At 37.2% G+C, this 18,755-nt stretch overlaps 1 protein-coding gene across 2 annotated transcripts; it reads right to left on the bottom strand.

The window, feature by feature from the left end:
- Positions 1-1,665: 1,665 nt before the first annotated feature.
- LOC114249495 (uncharacterized) lies at positions 1,666-17,791 on the bottom strand. Of its 2 annotated transcripts, none has more exons than XM_089730461.1 (11): positions 17,689-17,791; positions 9,991-10,041; positions 8,989-9,201; positions 8,414-8,494; positions 6,563-6,790; positions 5,872-6,072; positions 5,049-5,772; positions 3,974-4,380; positions 3,505-3,624; positions 2,867-3,058; positions 1,666-2,667 (listed from the first exon to the last, which is right to left on the bottom strand). In XM_089730461.1, exons 1-11 carry the CDS (start codon positions 17,741-17,743, stop codon positions 1,838-1,840), a joined length of 3,102 nt encoding a protein of 1,033 aa, XP_089586587.1. In that variant the 5' UTR covers positions 17,744-17,791; the 3' UTR covers positions 1,666-1,837. The 2 variants fall into 2 exon arrangements, with proteins under 2 accessions (XP_089586587.1, XP_089586586.1); XM_089730460.1 differs by having other exon boundaries at positions 1,666-2,673.
- Between the last annotated feature and the right edge of the window lie 964 nt (positions 17,792-18,755).

An 18,755-nucleotide genomic window follows, 5' to 3' on the forward strand; every position in this document is an offset into this window, starting at 1 on the left:
TTACCTTTCTACTAATCTGGAAAATGACGATGATAGCTTTTATCTTATTTTGTTGGTACTCCTCTGTTTAATTGGGAGGATGTCGATCACGGGAAGTATAGTTAACGACAAACCCAAAAATAAAATGTCATTAAATTTGTATTTTTCTTAATTAACAAATAATTAACCTAATTTTTATGATATGAATAAATACTGTGATATTAATAAATGATATTGATAAAGAGTCTTCTCTTAGCAGAATACAAAAATATATTGTGTATTTCACTCCGCTTAAAGAGTAGGTAGCGCGTGGAGTCTCCGGTCTCCAGGGAACACGGGCGCGTCCGCTGCTGGTTCCACTTCAAGCCGCCGATCTTCGAGATTTCAATTTATATAATCTATTCATAAGTTTTATATCCAAAAATATTAAATTAACGCACGTTGTTTTACAAGTTCTCGAAACTCATGTACATGTATAGGTTGTAAAATATTTTCTCTTATAGTAGAACATTGAAAACTGTGTTACTCAACATACACAAAAACAAAACGATATTCATTAACTAGACTAAGAATAAATAGTAATAGTCTAGTCACATTTCGTGATCCCGTAATCCAACCTGAGAACACCTGCACAGCATCAATCGATAGATACTAAATCAGATATATTTTCCAAAAACGTAAAGAGTCGAACAATTTATTTTATTTTACAGAATATAATATTTTTCATTCGTTTTGAAGGCGGTCCCATATACGGGTTAAGTGATATATTATCCACTGTCACTGTCAAAACCATTAGCAACTCCAGAGGTATAGTCTAGCGGCTGCCTGCTGTAGGGGACTCTTTAAGAACTTGTTACTGTTGTTTCTCGTTTTAAGGACTCTTTCGCTCAGGAAATACCATGAAGGGGTCTCTGAATAATTCAGAGACCCCTTCATGGTATCCCCCAGCTCAGCCTTTTGTTGAAGTCAACATATACATAAATGGAATAGAAAAAAAGACAACAGTACGTGCGACTCGATCCAGCTTATTTCTAATAGCGTTACCAGGTAAATTTATTAGCTTCATTTGGATTTATCTTTTCAATAATTAGTCTACCACCGGCCATGTTTCAACAAACGCTGTCCAATCCTTACTAATTAAGTATTGTTATTAAGGAGCCACATCACACTGACAGTCCGGTCACACAAGTTTATACCTCATTAAACTACCAAAATCTAAGACAGATGGCTAACAAGCTCGGTATATATTCTCAGCTACGCATCACAACGGCTTGAATCTAAGTTTGCTTCCAAGGCGCTCGTCCTTAGCCTTTTATATCCATTAGATTCAGAAGGCTGGATAGAAGGAAATATAAAGAACCTTTAACAATACCGACATAAACTTATCTTTTAGAATTATATATAAAAATCCTTAAGTTTTGGTTATCCTATGAAATTTTACTTTAGTGTCATGATTTTCTGAGATCAATGACCGATTTATAGGAATTATAGGAATATATAATAGGAAATATATAATTATATTATTAATTTATAGGAAGTTGTGGTACAGCTTGAATTTAAAACTTGTTTCACAGCGAATGAGGCTACGCTTATAGTCTGATTATACAGAAAAAGTTTTTTTAATCATAACTAAAACTCGTCAAAAAACATTTTCTGACGCTCTGTACAATAAAATCAATATAAATTATCCGTATTCTAGCAACATATAATTATTAACACTACACTAAAATGAATCTGTTCATGCACATCACAGGAGGCTGTATTGTTACAACTGACTCTTGTTTGATGTTTGAATTAGAAGCTGTTGAATTAGCTTAATTAGCTGTTGAAATTCATAATACCCGTTTAACCAAAACATCTAACATCCTTTAGACTTGCACTGTACTCCGTAATCAGCACACCAGCACTCTTGGCATTTTGTTGTTAGTTCAGGAACAAAATGTCCCACGCCATACATTTTTCCATAAATATTACAGCCTGATATCTTCAAGATTCCTCCTCCTAAACCAAGATTTGGTGGTCTGGGTCCTTCGTGCGTCACCGAAGTATACTGTACCGATAGCTTGTCTTTCTCGGTGACGGCTGGTGATCTTGTGATTTCAGGTTTATTCGTTTTCAGCGCGGATCTTTGGGTGGTGTGTATGGCTGTAGCTTCTCCTAAGACTAAGTGGTCTATTCTGTTGACTGACGCTTTATTTGGTGGAATGTAGGGACGAGGCGGTAAGGGAATGAATGGATTCAAAGTGGGTCGATACGGTCTTGCAGTACTCGTGATAGTACTGGTTTTCATGGTGGTTTTAGGTTTCGCTGTTGTGGATTCGATTTCGCCACTTAATAGCAACTGAAGTAAACTTCCAAACGAGGAATCGTCTTCATCATCTTCATACTCGTTAGGATTGGTTTCATTGGGTTGTATCGTTTCAGTGACAAAAACTGGTGTTGTAATTATTTCTGCAGCAGTGATTGTTGGTGCTGGCAGTGTTGTAGTAAATATCCCATCAGTTGTATCCTTAACCGAATTAACTTCGACAGGTTTAATATTCTGTTCTGTTTTGAGTTCATGTTGATTGTCAGTTTGAGATTGTGAATCATTTTTTTGTTTTATCGAGAACTTTTCTACCTTAACTCTTGTATCATCGGCTATTTTATTTTCCGTTGTTATTGCGATAGGAGTTGTTGTAGATTCCACTGAAACTTAAAATACATTTTAATATTATTACAAAACATAAAAAAAGACTTTATCTGTATTTAGTTTTCATTCATGGAAAAGTTACTGGCTTACAAACACAGGAATGGTTATACCTTTGTGGTAAATCGTAAATGTCATTGTTAGGCCACAAACAAAATTCTGTCTACCGTTAAGTATGTACTCTCTTCACTAACTTACCCGAGTTACAGACTAAATCGCCACAGCATAAGTCTTTAGCTTCTGAAGTAATAGGTAGACGGTTACACCCACTGGGTACAGAGCAGTCCCGCGGAATGCATCTCAACTCTCTATCCTGACAGGCACAGTTTGAGCACCATACTGATATTTTATGACCATCTTTCACACGTCGACCGTCACTGGTTATACACTCTGAAATATGAGCACATAAGTAAATTATAATTTATATATATCTATCTGAGTATATATCTATATAGATCATAAGTATATATCTATCTGATTTATGTATATCTCTCCACTACCGACGGTCTATCTTAGATATTTATCACCCGTTGTTCATTCGTTGTCTTTGCAAATTTAAGAATAAATCTTGTGCTGACTATTTTTAAATTCACAATCCGTGAAATATATTAACGAGCGCTCAGAGTTGTTACTGCGTAATAAATGTATTCACTCAGCTATAACGACATACGTGATGTGATGATTTAAATAATTTTACTGTTAAAGAGTCGAGTACAGAATGCTAGCACAATAACAAGAGTCCACAGATACAACTACCAATTTTGAAACATAAAGCCTCAGCTTCCTTAAGCTAGAATACATTAATGATTCGTGACCTGGTTTATTTACAATTTTACCTTTGGCAACATCTAATTGCATCGAGGTGGTCAAATGTGGAATAGGCGGCCCCGGCGCTGGACTAGGATACACTGCGTAGTACTTATCTATTTCTTCAGGATCTTTGGGTACAAATCCCCCTATAAAATAAATTAAAATAGTTTGAGAGGAGAAAAAGACAAGGACATAGACAAGAAAGACTGGTTTTAAGTTTATAAATAGCCTACACAATATATAATTACATTTCGAACAACGGTTTTCCAGATGAAAAATTAACTTTGTGAAATTTCTTCAGCATTTTTGTCAGAAATACTTGCAATTTATCTAAAAACTGGTAGATGCAGAGTCCAAAATAATCTGTACATCCGCTTACTTAAGATATCGTTCATAGTTTTTTAGCAATTAGTCCAATTTGAAACTTTAGAGTTCACATATCACTCTGTTGTATGTGTACTAATTAGATATAGCATATTTGAAAGCATAGTTCACCTTCAGTTTCTGCGGGTGGCGAAAACAAACTGATAGCAGGAGTTTCCACTTCGTATTTGGAAGGTTCACTTGAAGGTTTGGCCGTCATGACTTTAGGCACATTAGCCTGATCATCCAAGGCAGTCGGTACAGTATATTCGAGGTCATTACTGCTGCTCCCAAATGCAGAATTTGATAAGTTGATTTCGGGTAGCAGACTAGGGTACTCTGCTCCTTTATTGGATATAAACACAGGATATTTCGGAGGATAGACATCTTCTCTTCTTGTAGGAAAAAGAGTGTCTTTGGTGTCAATGGTTGGGTAATAAACAGGAAATTTATCTTCTCTTTCTAAAATTGGATACGTTAAGGTTGCTTTAGAAGTTTCATCATCCACCACGGCATCTGCCGCTACAAAGGGTATTATTCTGAAATTAAAGTATTACGAATTAGTAACTAATTCAACTTTTAATTAGTTGCGGAAGTCAATGGCTAAATTAAACTTGAATAGGCTAGAATTAACTTAAGATAAATACTTAATTAGTACTTAATTACTTAAGTTACTACTTAAAAGTTAAGTCTCAGTTTTACACTAGAACGGCTGCACTCTTCAAAACGAAACACATTACTGCTTCACGATAAAAATAGATAGGTTGACCGTACCTACCCGAGCGGATTCACTAGAGACCCTACCATCACTGAATTTTGTTATAAAGTTTGTTTCTTAAATTTCCATGATGTCATTTCTAATACAGATGTTCAAAACTACGTTATATCTTGTGATCAGCACGAAGGATTAGTTAGCTTAGCTAATGGAATACCTTTATTGCTTAACATTACGAATACAAAAAAAACAGTACGGGCAAACCAAGTTAGAAAAAAACATGTATTTTTGTTATTTTGTTGAATCGTATGTGTTTCCGTGTTTATGGTAGCCATACCATTCATGCATTCACGTTAGGTTAGTTCACCCAACAAAAAAATAGAGACTAATTCTAAGCTGCTGTCTCTGCTTTGATTTCATTGTTAAAACATTAAAATTATTAGAAGGAAATATTTCTATTGATATGAAAAAAAATTAAAAGGGTCAACATACTTTAAATTAGGTAGGGATGGTGGTAAAGTTGGCTCTGTATAATCGTAGTCATAATCTCCTTTAGTCTTCTTAGAAGTATTCGCAGTGTCAACCATGTTATTTGGGACTGGCTTAGATGCAGACACAACTGGAGGCTTGGTTTGACTTGTATTAGTCACCAGGGAACTAGTAACATTTATAGTAAATGTTTCGCTTTCGTCAAAACCCAGGGTTCTATCAGTGATGATGTCATTTGGAGGATAGGTCTGCGCTTCGAAGTCATCAGTATTAACTATGGGTATTCTCGGCTGTACGTCGAAAATATTAGTTTCATTTAAAGTTGTATTATATGGTATTTTTGTGGATGACAATTCAGCTGTACAATTAATTGTACCATTAACCATGATTTTCACAGTGCCTTCGGATTGTTCTACGGCTTTTTCAGTAGTAACGTCAGTCTGCATTTGGTCTGTGGTTGTCACTTTTTCTGGAGTTACAGTTGACGTGCTATTAACAGGTTTAGCACTTTGCAGATTTGATATTTCATCAGTTTTCCTTTTCACTTTAGTTGTGGCAACTAGGTCATTTGTAATTACCGTTGATGGTGTATTTATTTTAGTGATAATGCTACCGGTTGTGCTTTCAAGCCCTATTGTCTTCATGTCGTGGAATGAACGATCTTCATTATCACCGGATCCCAGCAGGCTGTTAGGTGCTTTGTATGAATATGTAACAATACGATGTTCTGAAATATTAATTAGTTCGATGAGGTCAGAAAGATATTAATTTGAATTTTTTAGTTTAAATTTATACAACCTACTAATGAGAATACCCTGTTTTATACCTTGCCCGTGCTCACAGTGGTAATGTCGTGGACAGCACTCCCCTGGGACCACAAAAGGAGTGCAACCCCTCAGCGGCGGAGCACACTGGACCGTATGGCACCGAACCGCACCACGCAGACAAAAACACTGAGAACAACTATTTTCTTCCGATTTCTTTACTCTTTGTCCTTCAGGTACCCACGTACCCTTTACTTGACAGTCTGAAAATTATTATTTTTCTGTTTTTAGTTAATTCATACTTAAAATTTTTTTTTGAGAAATCACCACAAAATAATAATGAGTACCCAAGAAACTGCGAAAGAAACAATTAAACACCCAAACACATTTACAACCATTTGCTGATACATTTGTAACACTAGAACACTCCACCCATCGTTGTTAGCCGAGTCTTTTGACATACAGTATTATACCTTTGTTTTTTTACTGACGGGACGGAAACTCTATTCTAGGAGTATTATAGGAGCTCTTTTTGCAGCTACTGGAACATTCCCGGTGTTTTCCAAGCGTTATGAAATGTTCTTCTTCAAACCAGATTTACGGAGAGTACTCACTGATAGACAGCTACTTGACTGCTGCCCTGATATTGCTGACGTCCATAAGCGTCGGTAATCATTCACCATCAGGTGGGTCGTATGCTCTTCTGCCTACCAGGACAATAAAAAAAATCTGTATTTTCACGTGCTTACTCACCGCGCGTACTATTTTTATGTGGTGAATCCGCATGCTGGCAGTAATATCTTTGAGGGCAACAGGCCCCAGAAGCCGGTTCAGGCTTACAGCCCGGGGGCGGTGGAAGACACTTAGGCCGGAGACAGCGACGTTCAGCCTGAAGGCAGAAGCAAGATTCGCAGGCTGCTGTCGGACGTAGGGCTGACCCTGCCGCATATACGTTACCACCTTCCACGCAAGCTGGAAACACTGAATAAGTATTCGAAGGTTTATAAATGTAGATGAGGTGATAACGCCGACGTTGTTCGGTGCCTAGATGCCTTAGACAACACCATTCATGCTCTTCCTGTTAGTGTTGTAAAAGAGAACTAATTAATAAAAGAACGGGTAGCAGCGTTCCCTGAGTATCCCCATACCCAGGTAGTGCGACCGCCGACCGGGACTTTTTTTTTTGTTTTTTTTTTATCGCTTACCGACTTACTTGTTACTTGGGTGGGTGGAAGCATTCACGGTGTGATGTCTATAGGCTACAGAACCCGCTCTGCCCTGAACTCGTTAACTCCAATGCGCAATGTCCTAACGAGTGAATTAAGTACATACGTATTACGTATTCTATGTACTTAACACTATTTACGGATGGCTTTTACCTACGCTGCAGGAATATCGTGCAATAAAAAATAAGCCATTGCAGGAAGGCTGGCAGATGTGAAATATTGATATTATTTTGTACAGGTATAGATAAAATTTAATAGAAAAGTATAGTTTTACCGCAGACAATTCATTTCGCATAATGAATATTAAAATACTAATATTAAAAAACAGTTGCATACGCATGGCGACGCGTCGCCACACAGTACACACTACTACAATAATAATTGGTTTAACGCGCGGCTATAAATTTTTCACATCAATAATCAAACCAACGAAAATTGTTTTTATATGTACCCGATTATTAAGCCATTGAGACGTAGAGTCCAAGACTCAAGGTGGATAGCTGCATTTACGTTGTGATGTCTATGGGTTCCTTCCTGTAACCACTTAACACCAGGTGGGCCGTGAGCTCATTCGGTCGCCTACGCAATAAAAATAAAACACTAGTTAAAAACTACGCTTACGTCGTAATATCCTCTTCGCGTTCTACCGAATTGGTTAATATAAGAGATAACTCCAATTACTGAGTAATTTGTGATAGTACAATTAATTAACTTATTACCACAAATTATCCTGTATAATTCTATGAATTGTTTAGTTAAGGAATTATAATGTTTTTAATTTGGTCTTAAATGATTTTTATTTATTTAGTAATTCTGAAATGCTTCTATGCGAAAGGTGGCAATTCATTCAGCTACTAGCGCTTTTCTATCGTCTGTCGGATCATCATGTACTCCTCACCCTCATTCTCAGCTGGTTCAATGTTTACGGTACTAATTGATACCATTTTTTTCATTGCCACTTATGTTACCACAATGAAGCTATCAGAGACTTTGGTTGTATCCGGGTACGCCGTAATCAAACACGATTCGAACTTGGTGAAGGAATCCACATTACACTCTCTGTGAGCTTCGTTAACCTTTTTTTTTTGTTTTTTTTTTATGGCTTAGAAGGCTAATCGCTGAACATTGTACGGTTGCTTATGCGATGTGAAGGGTGTAATCTGCCCTTTATTAATAATACAAGTTAGTTCCAATTTTGCTCCGTATATTGTCACAAGTGTCTGACGTGTCGGGTGGGCTATATACGTCCGATTAATGCCAGCGATGTACAAAACCGCATGCGCTACTAAACTGTGTCCCTACAAACATCAATGCTGCGAGCTCTTTAATGATACACTACTCAAAAAGGTACACATGTAATAGACATTGGCCAACTCACCATTGGTAGGTGGAAGGAAATCCTCTTTGAGGTTGTCTTCGGATCTTGCTGCCCCACTGTGATCTACTATCGCGACACCATCTTTGAAACAAAATTACAATTTATCCTCATTGTCTGTTTTTAACCGAAATTAGTCGCCCATGGACATAAGCACTGACAGAAATAGAGCAAGGCCGCTCCTCTTTTGAATCTCTTAAAAAGCTACTGTGAATGGTGGTTCTAACTTTTATGAATAAACGCAACAACATAAATTATTAAAAAACTAGCTGACCCGGCAGACTTCGCAGTGCCTCAATCGATAAATAAAAGACCGAAACTTTTGTATAAAATAAACTTAAAACAAACAAAAGGTATCCGTCCGACGGGGGACACATCAAAGGAAAAACAAAATTATTATTTTTATTTAATTCAGAGCATTTTCATATTTATCTACCTTTTAAACCTTCTCTGGACTTCCACAAATAATTCAGGACCAAAATTAGCCAAATCGGTTCAGCCTTTCTCGAGTTTTAGCGAGACTAACAAACAGCAATTCATTTATATATATATATATATATATAGATTAAGACACGGACCAGGGCACTGAAGTTCTGGGCAGCAGCTGCCTTTCCTGTAGACTGCGTGACACTTCCTAGGAGGTGGATCCGGTAGTGGGGCACATGCTCTTCTCCGGCAGGTCAGGGCTCCACTGCTACAGATACATTGAAGACAAGCTTCTCTTGTGTCTACTTCCCCTCCGTCGCTGAACCAACGACCTCCGTAAAGGCAGTCTGCTGGTAGACTGGAACCTGAAAGTTAAAATGCTTATTTATAAATTATTGAATTGGTTGCAGTAAACGGTTTAAAGTCGCTCAGTGAACTATGGAGAGGGCTATGCTTGAAGTTTCTCCGTTAGATCGAATCCGGAACGAGGTGATCCGACAGAGAACCAAAGTTATAGACATAGCACAGTGAATTTGTTGTGAGCCGAAATGGCAACGGGCTGGCCATATTAGCCGGACAACCGATAACCGTTGGGGTAAATGTGTTCTTGAGTGGAGACCGCGAATTGGAAAACGCAGTGCAGGACGCCTCCAGGCTCGGTGGAGTGATGATCTTTGCAGGGTAGCTGGCAGGAGCTGGATGAGAGAAGCTGAGGATCGTGCTCAGTGGCGAGCAATTGGAGAGGCCTATGTCCAGCAGTGGACTGCTATAAGCTGATGATGATGAGTAGTCGGCCGAGCTCCTGGCCCGCCTGATGTTGAATGATTTTCAAATTCACAGCAGGGTGACTAGTGTTATAAAGCTTATGTTAATTGGATATCGAACAAAGAAAGAGATACAACAACAGGATCGCCTCATCGCTTAAGGTTGAATTCATACTCTTCAACCTGTTACACATGGTGTTCTGAATGGCCGGGGCAGCTATACTGGTCCATGCGAGTTCAGAAGCAGTCTACTACTAGTAGATTAACATGAGGACCGCTATGTCGATATAATTTGATCCCAGAACCCAGTAATCACTGCCCAGTACCCAGTACCCAGTATGGAATATTCATTTGGTTGTAATTACAAAAGTTTATACGTCCACGACTCACCAAGTGCCTTGTGAGTTCGTTCCTTAAGCAGCCTCTCCGTTATATTTGTGCCTAAAAACATAAAACAACCACAAATTATTACTTAAACTTATATGTATATCTGAAATCATCAGCGCAATACGAAATGAAATCATCAGCGTTATACAGCGCAATACGAATTAAATATGGAAGCCTTGAAAAATAACCAACAATTCGTAAAAAAACATTACTAAGAGTAAATAAGATGATTTACTCTTAGATTTTATTAGAACTAAATCCTGCACACGCCCGCCTGGACCTGACTCAACTGATTGTGCAATGTTCAATGTTGAAATCGTCGTGGCCTAAAGGATAAGACGTCCGGTGCATTCGTGTTGAAGCGATGCACCGGTGTTCGAATCCCGCAGGCGGGTACCAATTTTACTGATGAAATACGTACTTAACAAATTGACACGATTGACCATGATGATTGATGAGACCATGATATATGCGCCACTGATATGCGCCCCCTAGGCACGGAAACCCCGTGCTTGAGGTTAAGACCCCTGCCCAAAAAAAAACATGGTGGGGTTCGACCTCTAAATTTAAATTTAGCTAAATCTTCGCACTATCTGTCTGAATGTGTATATTCAAAACCATTATAAATACAACCATAAAGTAGCGGGATAAAACCACTCTTATATTCAAATGAAAAAGCCTACAATTCCATAGCACTTCAAGTAATTTTAAGTCCTTAAATTTACTGCAAGGGAAATTTGTCTCTATTTTAATACAGTTATGTACTAATTTGAAATGATCGTTTGCCTTTAAAAGGCTCGCAGACGGCTGTTATAAAAGTCAATCGGTCCAGTGACCCCGGCTTACTATACACATTAATATGCGAAATTATAATACACCTCAAACACCAGACTCTATGAAGACTATTGGACTTAAAAATGGGTGTTTGTACTACATTATGTATACCCGTTATTAAATACACAATTCTGGCAGCTTGGATGAGTTCACCGTTGACATGATAATGTCGATGATAAATGCTAACCAAAGCCATATCCAATACCTGCTAATCTAACCTCATACAAAAGACAATCACTTTTCCACCACATATTGAGTAGCAACTAAACAATGCGGGATATGAAGTTATCTCGAAGTCTCATCGGAACCGGTATCCTCAGTTGATCGGAACAAGGAAAACGCTACGGAACCGAACCGGCGGCCGCAAAAAACTTTAACTACATTAGCCATTTTAATATCTACAGTTCTAAAGGCTTCAAACAGATGGCCTGTTCTAAAATAATACACGAAATCCCTTCACAGATATAAAGCGACAGTGTTAGTACTAGGATCATATTACTGCACAAACTTAAACTTAATAATAAACTTAATCATTCGTATTCGAGAACAGTTTTTTTTTTTATTGCTTAGATGGGTGAACGAGCTCACACCCCAGCTAGTATTAAGTGGTTACTGGAGCCCCTAGACATCTACAACGTAAATGCGCCATCCACCTTGAGATATAAGTTCTAAGGTTTTAAGTATAGTTACAGCGGCAGCCCCACTCTTCAAACTGAAACATATTACTGCTTCACGGCAGTAATAGGCAAGGTGGTGGAACCTATCCGTGCGGACTCACAAGAGGTTCTACCACCACTAACTATGCAAATTATAATTTTGCGGTTTCAATTTTATTACACGATGTTATTCTTTCACTGTGGAGGTCAATCGTGAACAATTGTCAGACAGGGTGTCCAATAATAAATATATATCCTTCAAATGACTCACACGACCTCAGTAGCAACATAACAATATCCTAAGTAGTGCCGAAGTTAGGATTTTTACTATAATATCTTTGCTATATGCTGTCGCGGACTTTTTTTTAGATCTTTTAAAGGGGAGCAATTCTGTCATTCATTGTTTTAGCGAAACTTTAATCGTTTCTGCAGCGCACGCAGCGGAAGCTCTCAAAAGGGAAAAAACCCAGATTTTGTAACATTATTTATTGATGCTCCGCTTGTAATGGTCTTAGCGTGATGTTATAATATAGCCTACAGCCTTCCTCGATAAATGGACTATCTAACACTGAAATAATTTTTCAAATTGGACCAGTAGTTCCCGAAATTAGCGCGTTCAAACAAACAAACTCTTCAGCTTTATTATATTAGTATAGATTTTACATAATTGAACATTACGATGATATGTATACATTTGATATGTTTATAATTAGTAAAAATAAGTAGTTACAAAAAAGCCAACTACGTGCCTAACAAAATTCAACAAAAAGAACAGCGCAGACGAAGAGCAGATTTTACTTATCCTGGGAGCACGTATCAAAACTCAAGATATGTTCATATTGCCTATGACGTCACTATGAATCTGAGGAAGCATTTTGACATTTTTGTAGTTGGATTTGTTTGTTACTATCTATATATTAATACGTGAAGCAAAAACTTTGTATCCCTTTTAACGAAAATTGCGCGGACGGAGGAGTATGAAATTTTTCACACTTATAGAGAATATAAAAAAGAAGTGCACAATGCTAATATTTTTTTAAAATAATGCATAAAAGGTACATTAAATCAATAAAGAAAACATTACACACACTACATACCATGTATTTGACGCACACACGCATGCATACTATTTATTGTCAAACTTTTGTTCTTGACGTCTGTTGCCAAATTGAGAATAGATTAAATATTGTTTGTGTTTGTTAATATTCTTTATAGTGTAGTCTTGGCGAAATTTGTGATTATAGAAGTATAAAATACAATCATAATAGTGTACAAACTTACAATTCCAATTAATTATAGTCGAATTTCGACTACTGCGGGACCTCTAGTTTAAATTAAACAACTGTTGCTTGAATCCAAATTTCATGCAGAACACCGGAACTACAAAAATTCTCAGGGTCATGAGATCCTATTGTCTACTAAAGAAGCTCAGTGGCTTCATTTTAAGAGTCAAATATCTCTTTACGACTGATCTAAGTTTATTTTTTATTTTTTTATTGCCCTTGTAGGCAGACGAGCATACGGCCCATCTGATGCTGATTTGTTACCGTCGCCCATGAACTTCAGCAATACCAGGGGCCAAGCCGCTACCTATGCAAAATGTCTTAGAATGGTGACTTTATGTGTAAGTAAACACTTTAGTAACTCTGCATTCCCCGCATGTTAACTACGACCGAACCCGCATCGGTCAGCAGACGACACATGCAATGCCACTACACTAATAGCTTAAAGATGACGCAATGCTTTCTTAAATCCACACCAGCACATATTTAACGTCTACTCCATTTTCTTACATACAGAGCTTATTTTGTGAAATACATAAATTTATTCCATTCGCACGAGAAATCTTGTATAGTAACTATTCCAAAAACATAATAGTGAAGTGTTCTGTCTAATCTGTAATGAATACTATGGTAATTCCAAACAATGCTTTCAATTACGAGCACCGACCTCTTGGACTCGTAGCTGGTAGATATCTCAAACTTTCAACAAAATCTCTTCACACGGCTCTAAGCATGGTAACAATAAGACTTTTTAATTGTTACTGAAATAGCCTTTATAAACCTTCAATTAAACGTTATCATCGCTAGTTTTGTTACTATACGACTATACCTACATACGGCTCTAAAGTAAAGTATTTTCCAAATATATATTTGTATTTATTTACGAATTTCAGCTTTTACTTAGATAATCAGTATCGATTAAAAGACACTGGTTAGTATTAATCTACAAAAGATTTTATTTAAAAAATCAGTCTAAGGAAACTATGACTCGTTTATAATGGGATACCTCAAACTTAAAAAGAGTGCCCCAATAAAATGTAGGTATAAACGTAACGAGATTTTTTTTTTGCCAAATATGTTTTAAATTACGCGTTGTAAAGAAGTTCAAAGAAGTTAACTTTGAGCCGTAGCTGTGATCTTATGCATAATCATCCCGGTGTAATCGTGATGAAAATATTCCGGGACACAAATACTAAAAGCATGTTCTATTCTGAAGTAAATATAAGCTTACACGGGCAGGTACATACATCCATCCTGCTAACTACTGCCACAAATCAACACTGAAGTTTGGAGCCATACATTACAGTTGACACTAAATCTCGTTGCAAGATTCCTCATGTGAACTGAGTAGAGTTCCGTAGTCACTTAATACAAGATTGGTCGTGATGTCACCTGCCGCCTACACTAACAAATCCGTACAGTTATACCCAAATTCATAACTTTTTCTTGTATAATAATATGATGATCATGATAAATCGGCCTTATCTACTAAAATCATACAGTCTGTTGAACCTACATTTACAAAACACGTCATGTGTACACTCGAACTCTAAGACTCAATCATTAAAAATCACAAGACCGGTGAACGTAACACTACACCTAACGGAATTACAAATTTGTCATTCACGCAAACACTCACAGAATTTGCAGAACAAAATATCTCACATTCATTACTATTCCGGTTGACTCTTGATAAAGACAACATATTAGAGACAGTAGACCTACCTAAGACCCTATATACACCTAATTATTATATACCAACTAATCGCTTAGGCCTGCGCCATAGGTGAGTCCAAGCTACGCCGTTTGACACTCCTCAAGTGACAACGAACGCATGTACGCATGTAAATAATAGTGCACTGTAGAACATAATAAACCGATCGATGGTAGACCGATTAAAAAACTTCCACGAGAGCAAAAAAATGCTGGAAATAACTGGATAAGACAAGCGAAGAGAAACAAATCATATAGATTACGCTATTTGTTGAAGCAGCCCCTCCGCGCGTACTTAGAGTAGCGCCGTGGACTCCTACTAAAGATGAAGTAGAAAAAACAAAAGTTGAAGGAAGTCCTGAAAAGTTAGAAGGCCTCCGAAATGTCAAAAGTTTCAGCCTGATGGAATTCGTAAACATTAGTCCTAGGAGATCCAATATAATTATTTATAATTTTAACTATTATTAAAAAGTGTCTGACAAACATCAAATATAGGCCGCCTTGCCACTGCCCCATAGTTAAAGTATCAACGTGACATAACTGGCTGTACCATTAGCATTCATTATATTGTATCTAAATATTTTTTGTTAAATACAAATCCCAGCTTTTATGAATGATCAATAGTATTTGTAGTCCACTTTAATGCTAACTATAAGAATTACAATATAATTGACACTTCGGCCAATGTACAGATAAACTAGCACATATTACCAGGAATCATATTACCACGTGTGCTTTGAACACATGATTCATTCCGCCTGAAATTTGGCCAGAGTAGTTAGTTTCCATCATTGTAGCCTCCATGGCGTGTGCACTTAACACTACATCAGGTACCACGAGAGGATTATTTATAGTGTTGACTATTCGGGGTAAGGGTTTTCATATTCAAGTCCCACATGTTTAAGGCATCAACAACTCAAGAAACTTTTACCGGTGGTAGGAACTCTTGTGAGTCCGCACGGGTAGGTACCTACTACCCTGCCTATTTCTGCCGTGAAGCAGTAATGCGTTTCGGTTTGAAGGGTTTCGGTTTGACCGTTGTAACTATAACTGAGACCTTAGAACTTATATCTCAAGGTGGGTGGCGCATATACGTTGTAGATGTCTATGGGCTCCAGTAATCACTTAACATTAGGTGGGCTGTGAGCTCGTCCACCCATCTAAGCATTAAAAAAAAACGATTCCACAAATAAAAACTAACCTATGCTGAGATTTTGGTGTAAAATAATAGCTACATATATTTAGTATAATTAGAAAAAATATACCTACCTAACTGAGAAGACTCAACATACAGTGCAAAATACTGAGAGAGAAATAAATACAATACCTATTAGTGTGAAGAGACTTTAAAAAGCACACGTCAATGACATTGTAATGTAAATACGCGGTCCTTGAGCCGTTGTTCTAGAGGCCCACTGACCCAGTGACGTCGCGAGTTAGACCTCTTGTCACTGCAACCACATACTCGCAACACGCCTCACTAGTCCACACTCTAATTTACATTATTCAAAGCCTAAAGAATATTGTGAACTGAACAGTTACAAAACACATGCTTCGTGGATATTACTCGTTATCACATGAGAACACAAACTCCATGCGATTATTTGAGACAATTGAATTGGGCAATCCTTTCATCTCTTGATTCAGGATCCATCGATTTTTCCAGACGAAATGCGAAAATTGATTTTAGCAGTGAAACAAAATGAATGTTACGACAAAATCAAAACCAAGACAATAATGCAAGAACAAAGTTCTAATATCGATGAAAAGTGTGAGATGATCCTCGCCTATCCATAACTGAAGCTATATTTTGATATACCGGCATTTTTGAACATTTAATATACTGCAAATAATTTGAATTTGCGGTAGGCCGGCTATTTTATGTCTCCCCGTGGCTACGTCTATGAGCCATGTAAGTAGATAAAATTGTCAATATTTGGCAAATTATTAACCATCACGACGAGGAATTTATACTATACTCGTACAACATCCAGCTCTATCGTTGCTAAAAATAACGAGTCAAAACGTGTCCTAACATGCTATCAGAATTGATTGAACCAGCGCCGCGCTGGAGTGGTCACAGCGGATCTTTTAAGGTGGAATTTACATTGATATTAACATACTTATGGGATAATGAAACATATTTTATGTTTTTTACATTCAAGTATTAAACGCCGAGCAAGTTTTAACTGTGACTATTGGCTATACATTGAAATTATTCGCATGCCACAACTCTATAGGTAGGTACTTCAACTATACTATACATACTAGAGTCACCGCTACTGATAGAAATACTAAATGGTTTATTATTGTTCTGAATTGACTAGAAACATCAAAAATAAGAATGATTGAATGTTACATTAAAAATGTTCAAAAGGCAGCTCTAACACATATTAATTACCACTGTACAGTGTACACCACAAATATTAATTATCAAAATTAAATTAACAATGAATGTAAAATCGCGAAGCAAGCGTGTTATCAGAATTATAATCATTTGTCAAAAATATGCACACCTGCGCTTTTCACGCTGCTTATGAATGAAGTGAGGATACTTACGGATGTTCGAAAGTTCAATAAAAATATGAACTTGAATAGAGCTTGACTATAAATATATACAATGGCTTTTTAATCGAAACATTCTGGTTTCGTTTTTTCCGTTTTCAGGTATCATCAATTCGTTCATTGTCGCCGCTAATAACTAAATGTTTTGGCAATTGAATAGCGATCCACCGGGGATCATCTCGTTGACCACGGCACGCATTCAGGTTCTGTTCATGACACGCCTTATATAAATAACAATTAAACATTGTTATTCCTGTCTTAAATCAACTTAACTAGTGACCGCGGCGGAAGCATCAACGTAATGTTTTCTTCACCTATTATTATTTTTGGATTTTGTTAATGTTATTATCTTTTTTACGTTGTATGAAACTATTGAACTATATAACTATTTCTACGAGCATAACACAATTCAGTTATTACGAGCAGTTTATGTGATTTACAACTGTCGATCAACTTTCAATTTTTAACCGTCATCGCAAAAAAAAACGAACAACTTAATAAAAGAACGAACGAATACGAAATAAAAGAAACATTTAAAATCACAGCATGAAAAATAAAATTTTGGCTAGTGTGAGTATTTAAAAGCACCGTGTTCATTCCTGAGTACGTGCCATAGGTCAACGTCCGATATTTGCATGATGACAAAGGACCTGAGCACGCGGCGAGGAGGCCTGCGAGCGCGACAGTCACCACCGGGAACGACATCACGCACCGTCCCACCGAGCTTCACTGAGCCCGCGCTCTGTCAGGTGGTCAGGCGGCTCCGACAACGTGCCTTGTGGGAAACGGCTCGACTAAGAATGTATAGAGGTGGCTTATTATATTTATTCATTTTTGAGTCGACAATTTAGTAACGAAATCAATGATTCATTTCAACAAATTGTATCCATCGAATATCTCATAGTCAGAATATCTGCTCTCATGTGTTAATAATCATATTATTGTACCTATGGCTCTACGGGCGGACTTTGAGTCTCTCTGTGTTTGTATCGTATGTTCCATGGGGAGTGTACTGAGGAATCGGTTTTTTTTTGCCTCAGAATAAAGTTTATTCATACTGCCCTATGTGGCAACTCGATTGTTCTCTTGGAATTGCTGACGTCCATGAGCGAAGGTAACCTTTCATCGTTTGAGCCATATTCTCGTTTGCCTAAAAGGTAATTAAAATAAAAAACGCTGACAATACAATTATATGTTCCAATATAATTTCCCTATTCTTATATTCCTAACCTATCTCTAGTAAATAATATCAAACTCAAGATTAATCTCGTAAAGTTGAAATAACATGAAATTTGAAATCTTTCAGCGCAGATTATTCCAGCTTGAAGCGATATTTAGAACTATTACTTGATTATTGGGTTACTAAATGTTTTTTAATTATTTTTTCCATACAGTAGTGACACTTTAACTCAATATAGTCACCATGATCACATCAGCTCCGAGGAATTCAGGAAATACAGCGGTTGTCCGGGGATATCAGGGAACATAATATTCATCCATCGTGCTTCTATGATCTTTAAAGGACCACTATACATACTTGCCTATGCAAGTTACAATATATTGAAAGAAATTTAGTTAGAAATGTTTATCAAAATAAGTTAAAAAACGAAAGATTCATTTTAATTTTATGAAAAACATTAATTTTATGGCAGATCTGTTACTTCTTAGCGCTGCGCACCCAAAGGCAGTGCGGTCTGCGACTCGACCAACGACTCAT

The sequence above is a fragment of the Bombyx mandarina genome, chromosome 10 (assembly GCF_030267445.1).
Source record: "Bombyx mandarina strain Sakado chromosome 10, ASM3026744v2".
Taxonomy (NCBI): domain Eukaryota; kingdom Metazoa; phylum Arthropoda; class Insecta; order Lepidoptera; family Bombycidae; genus Bombyx; species Bombyx mandarina.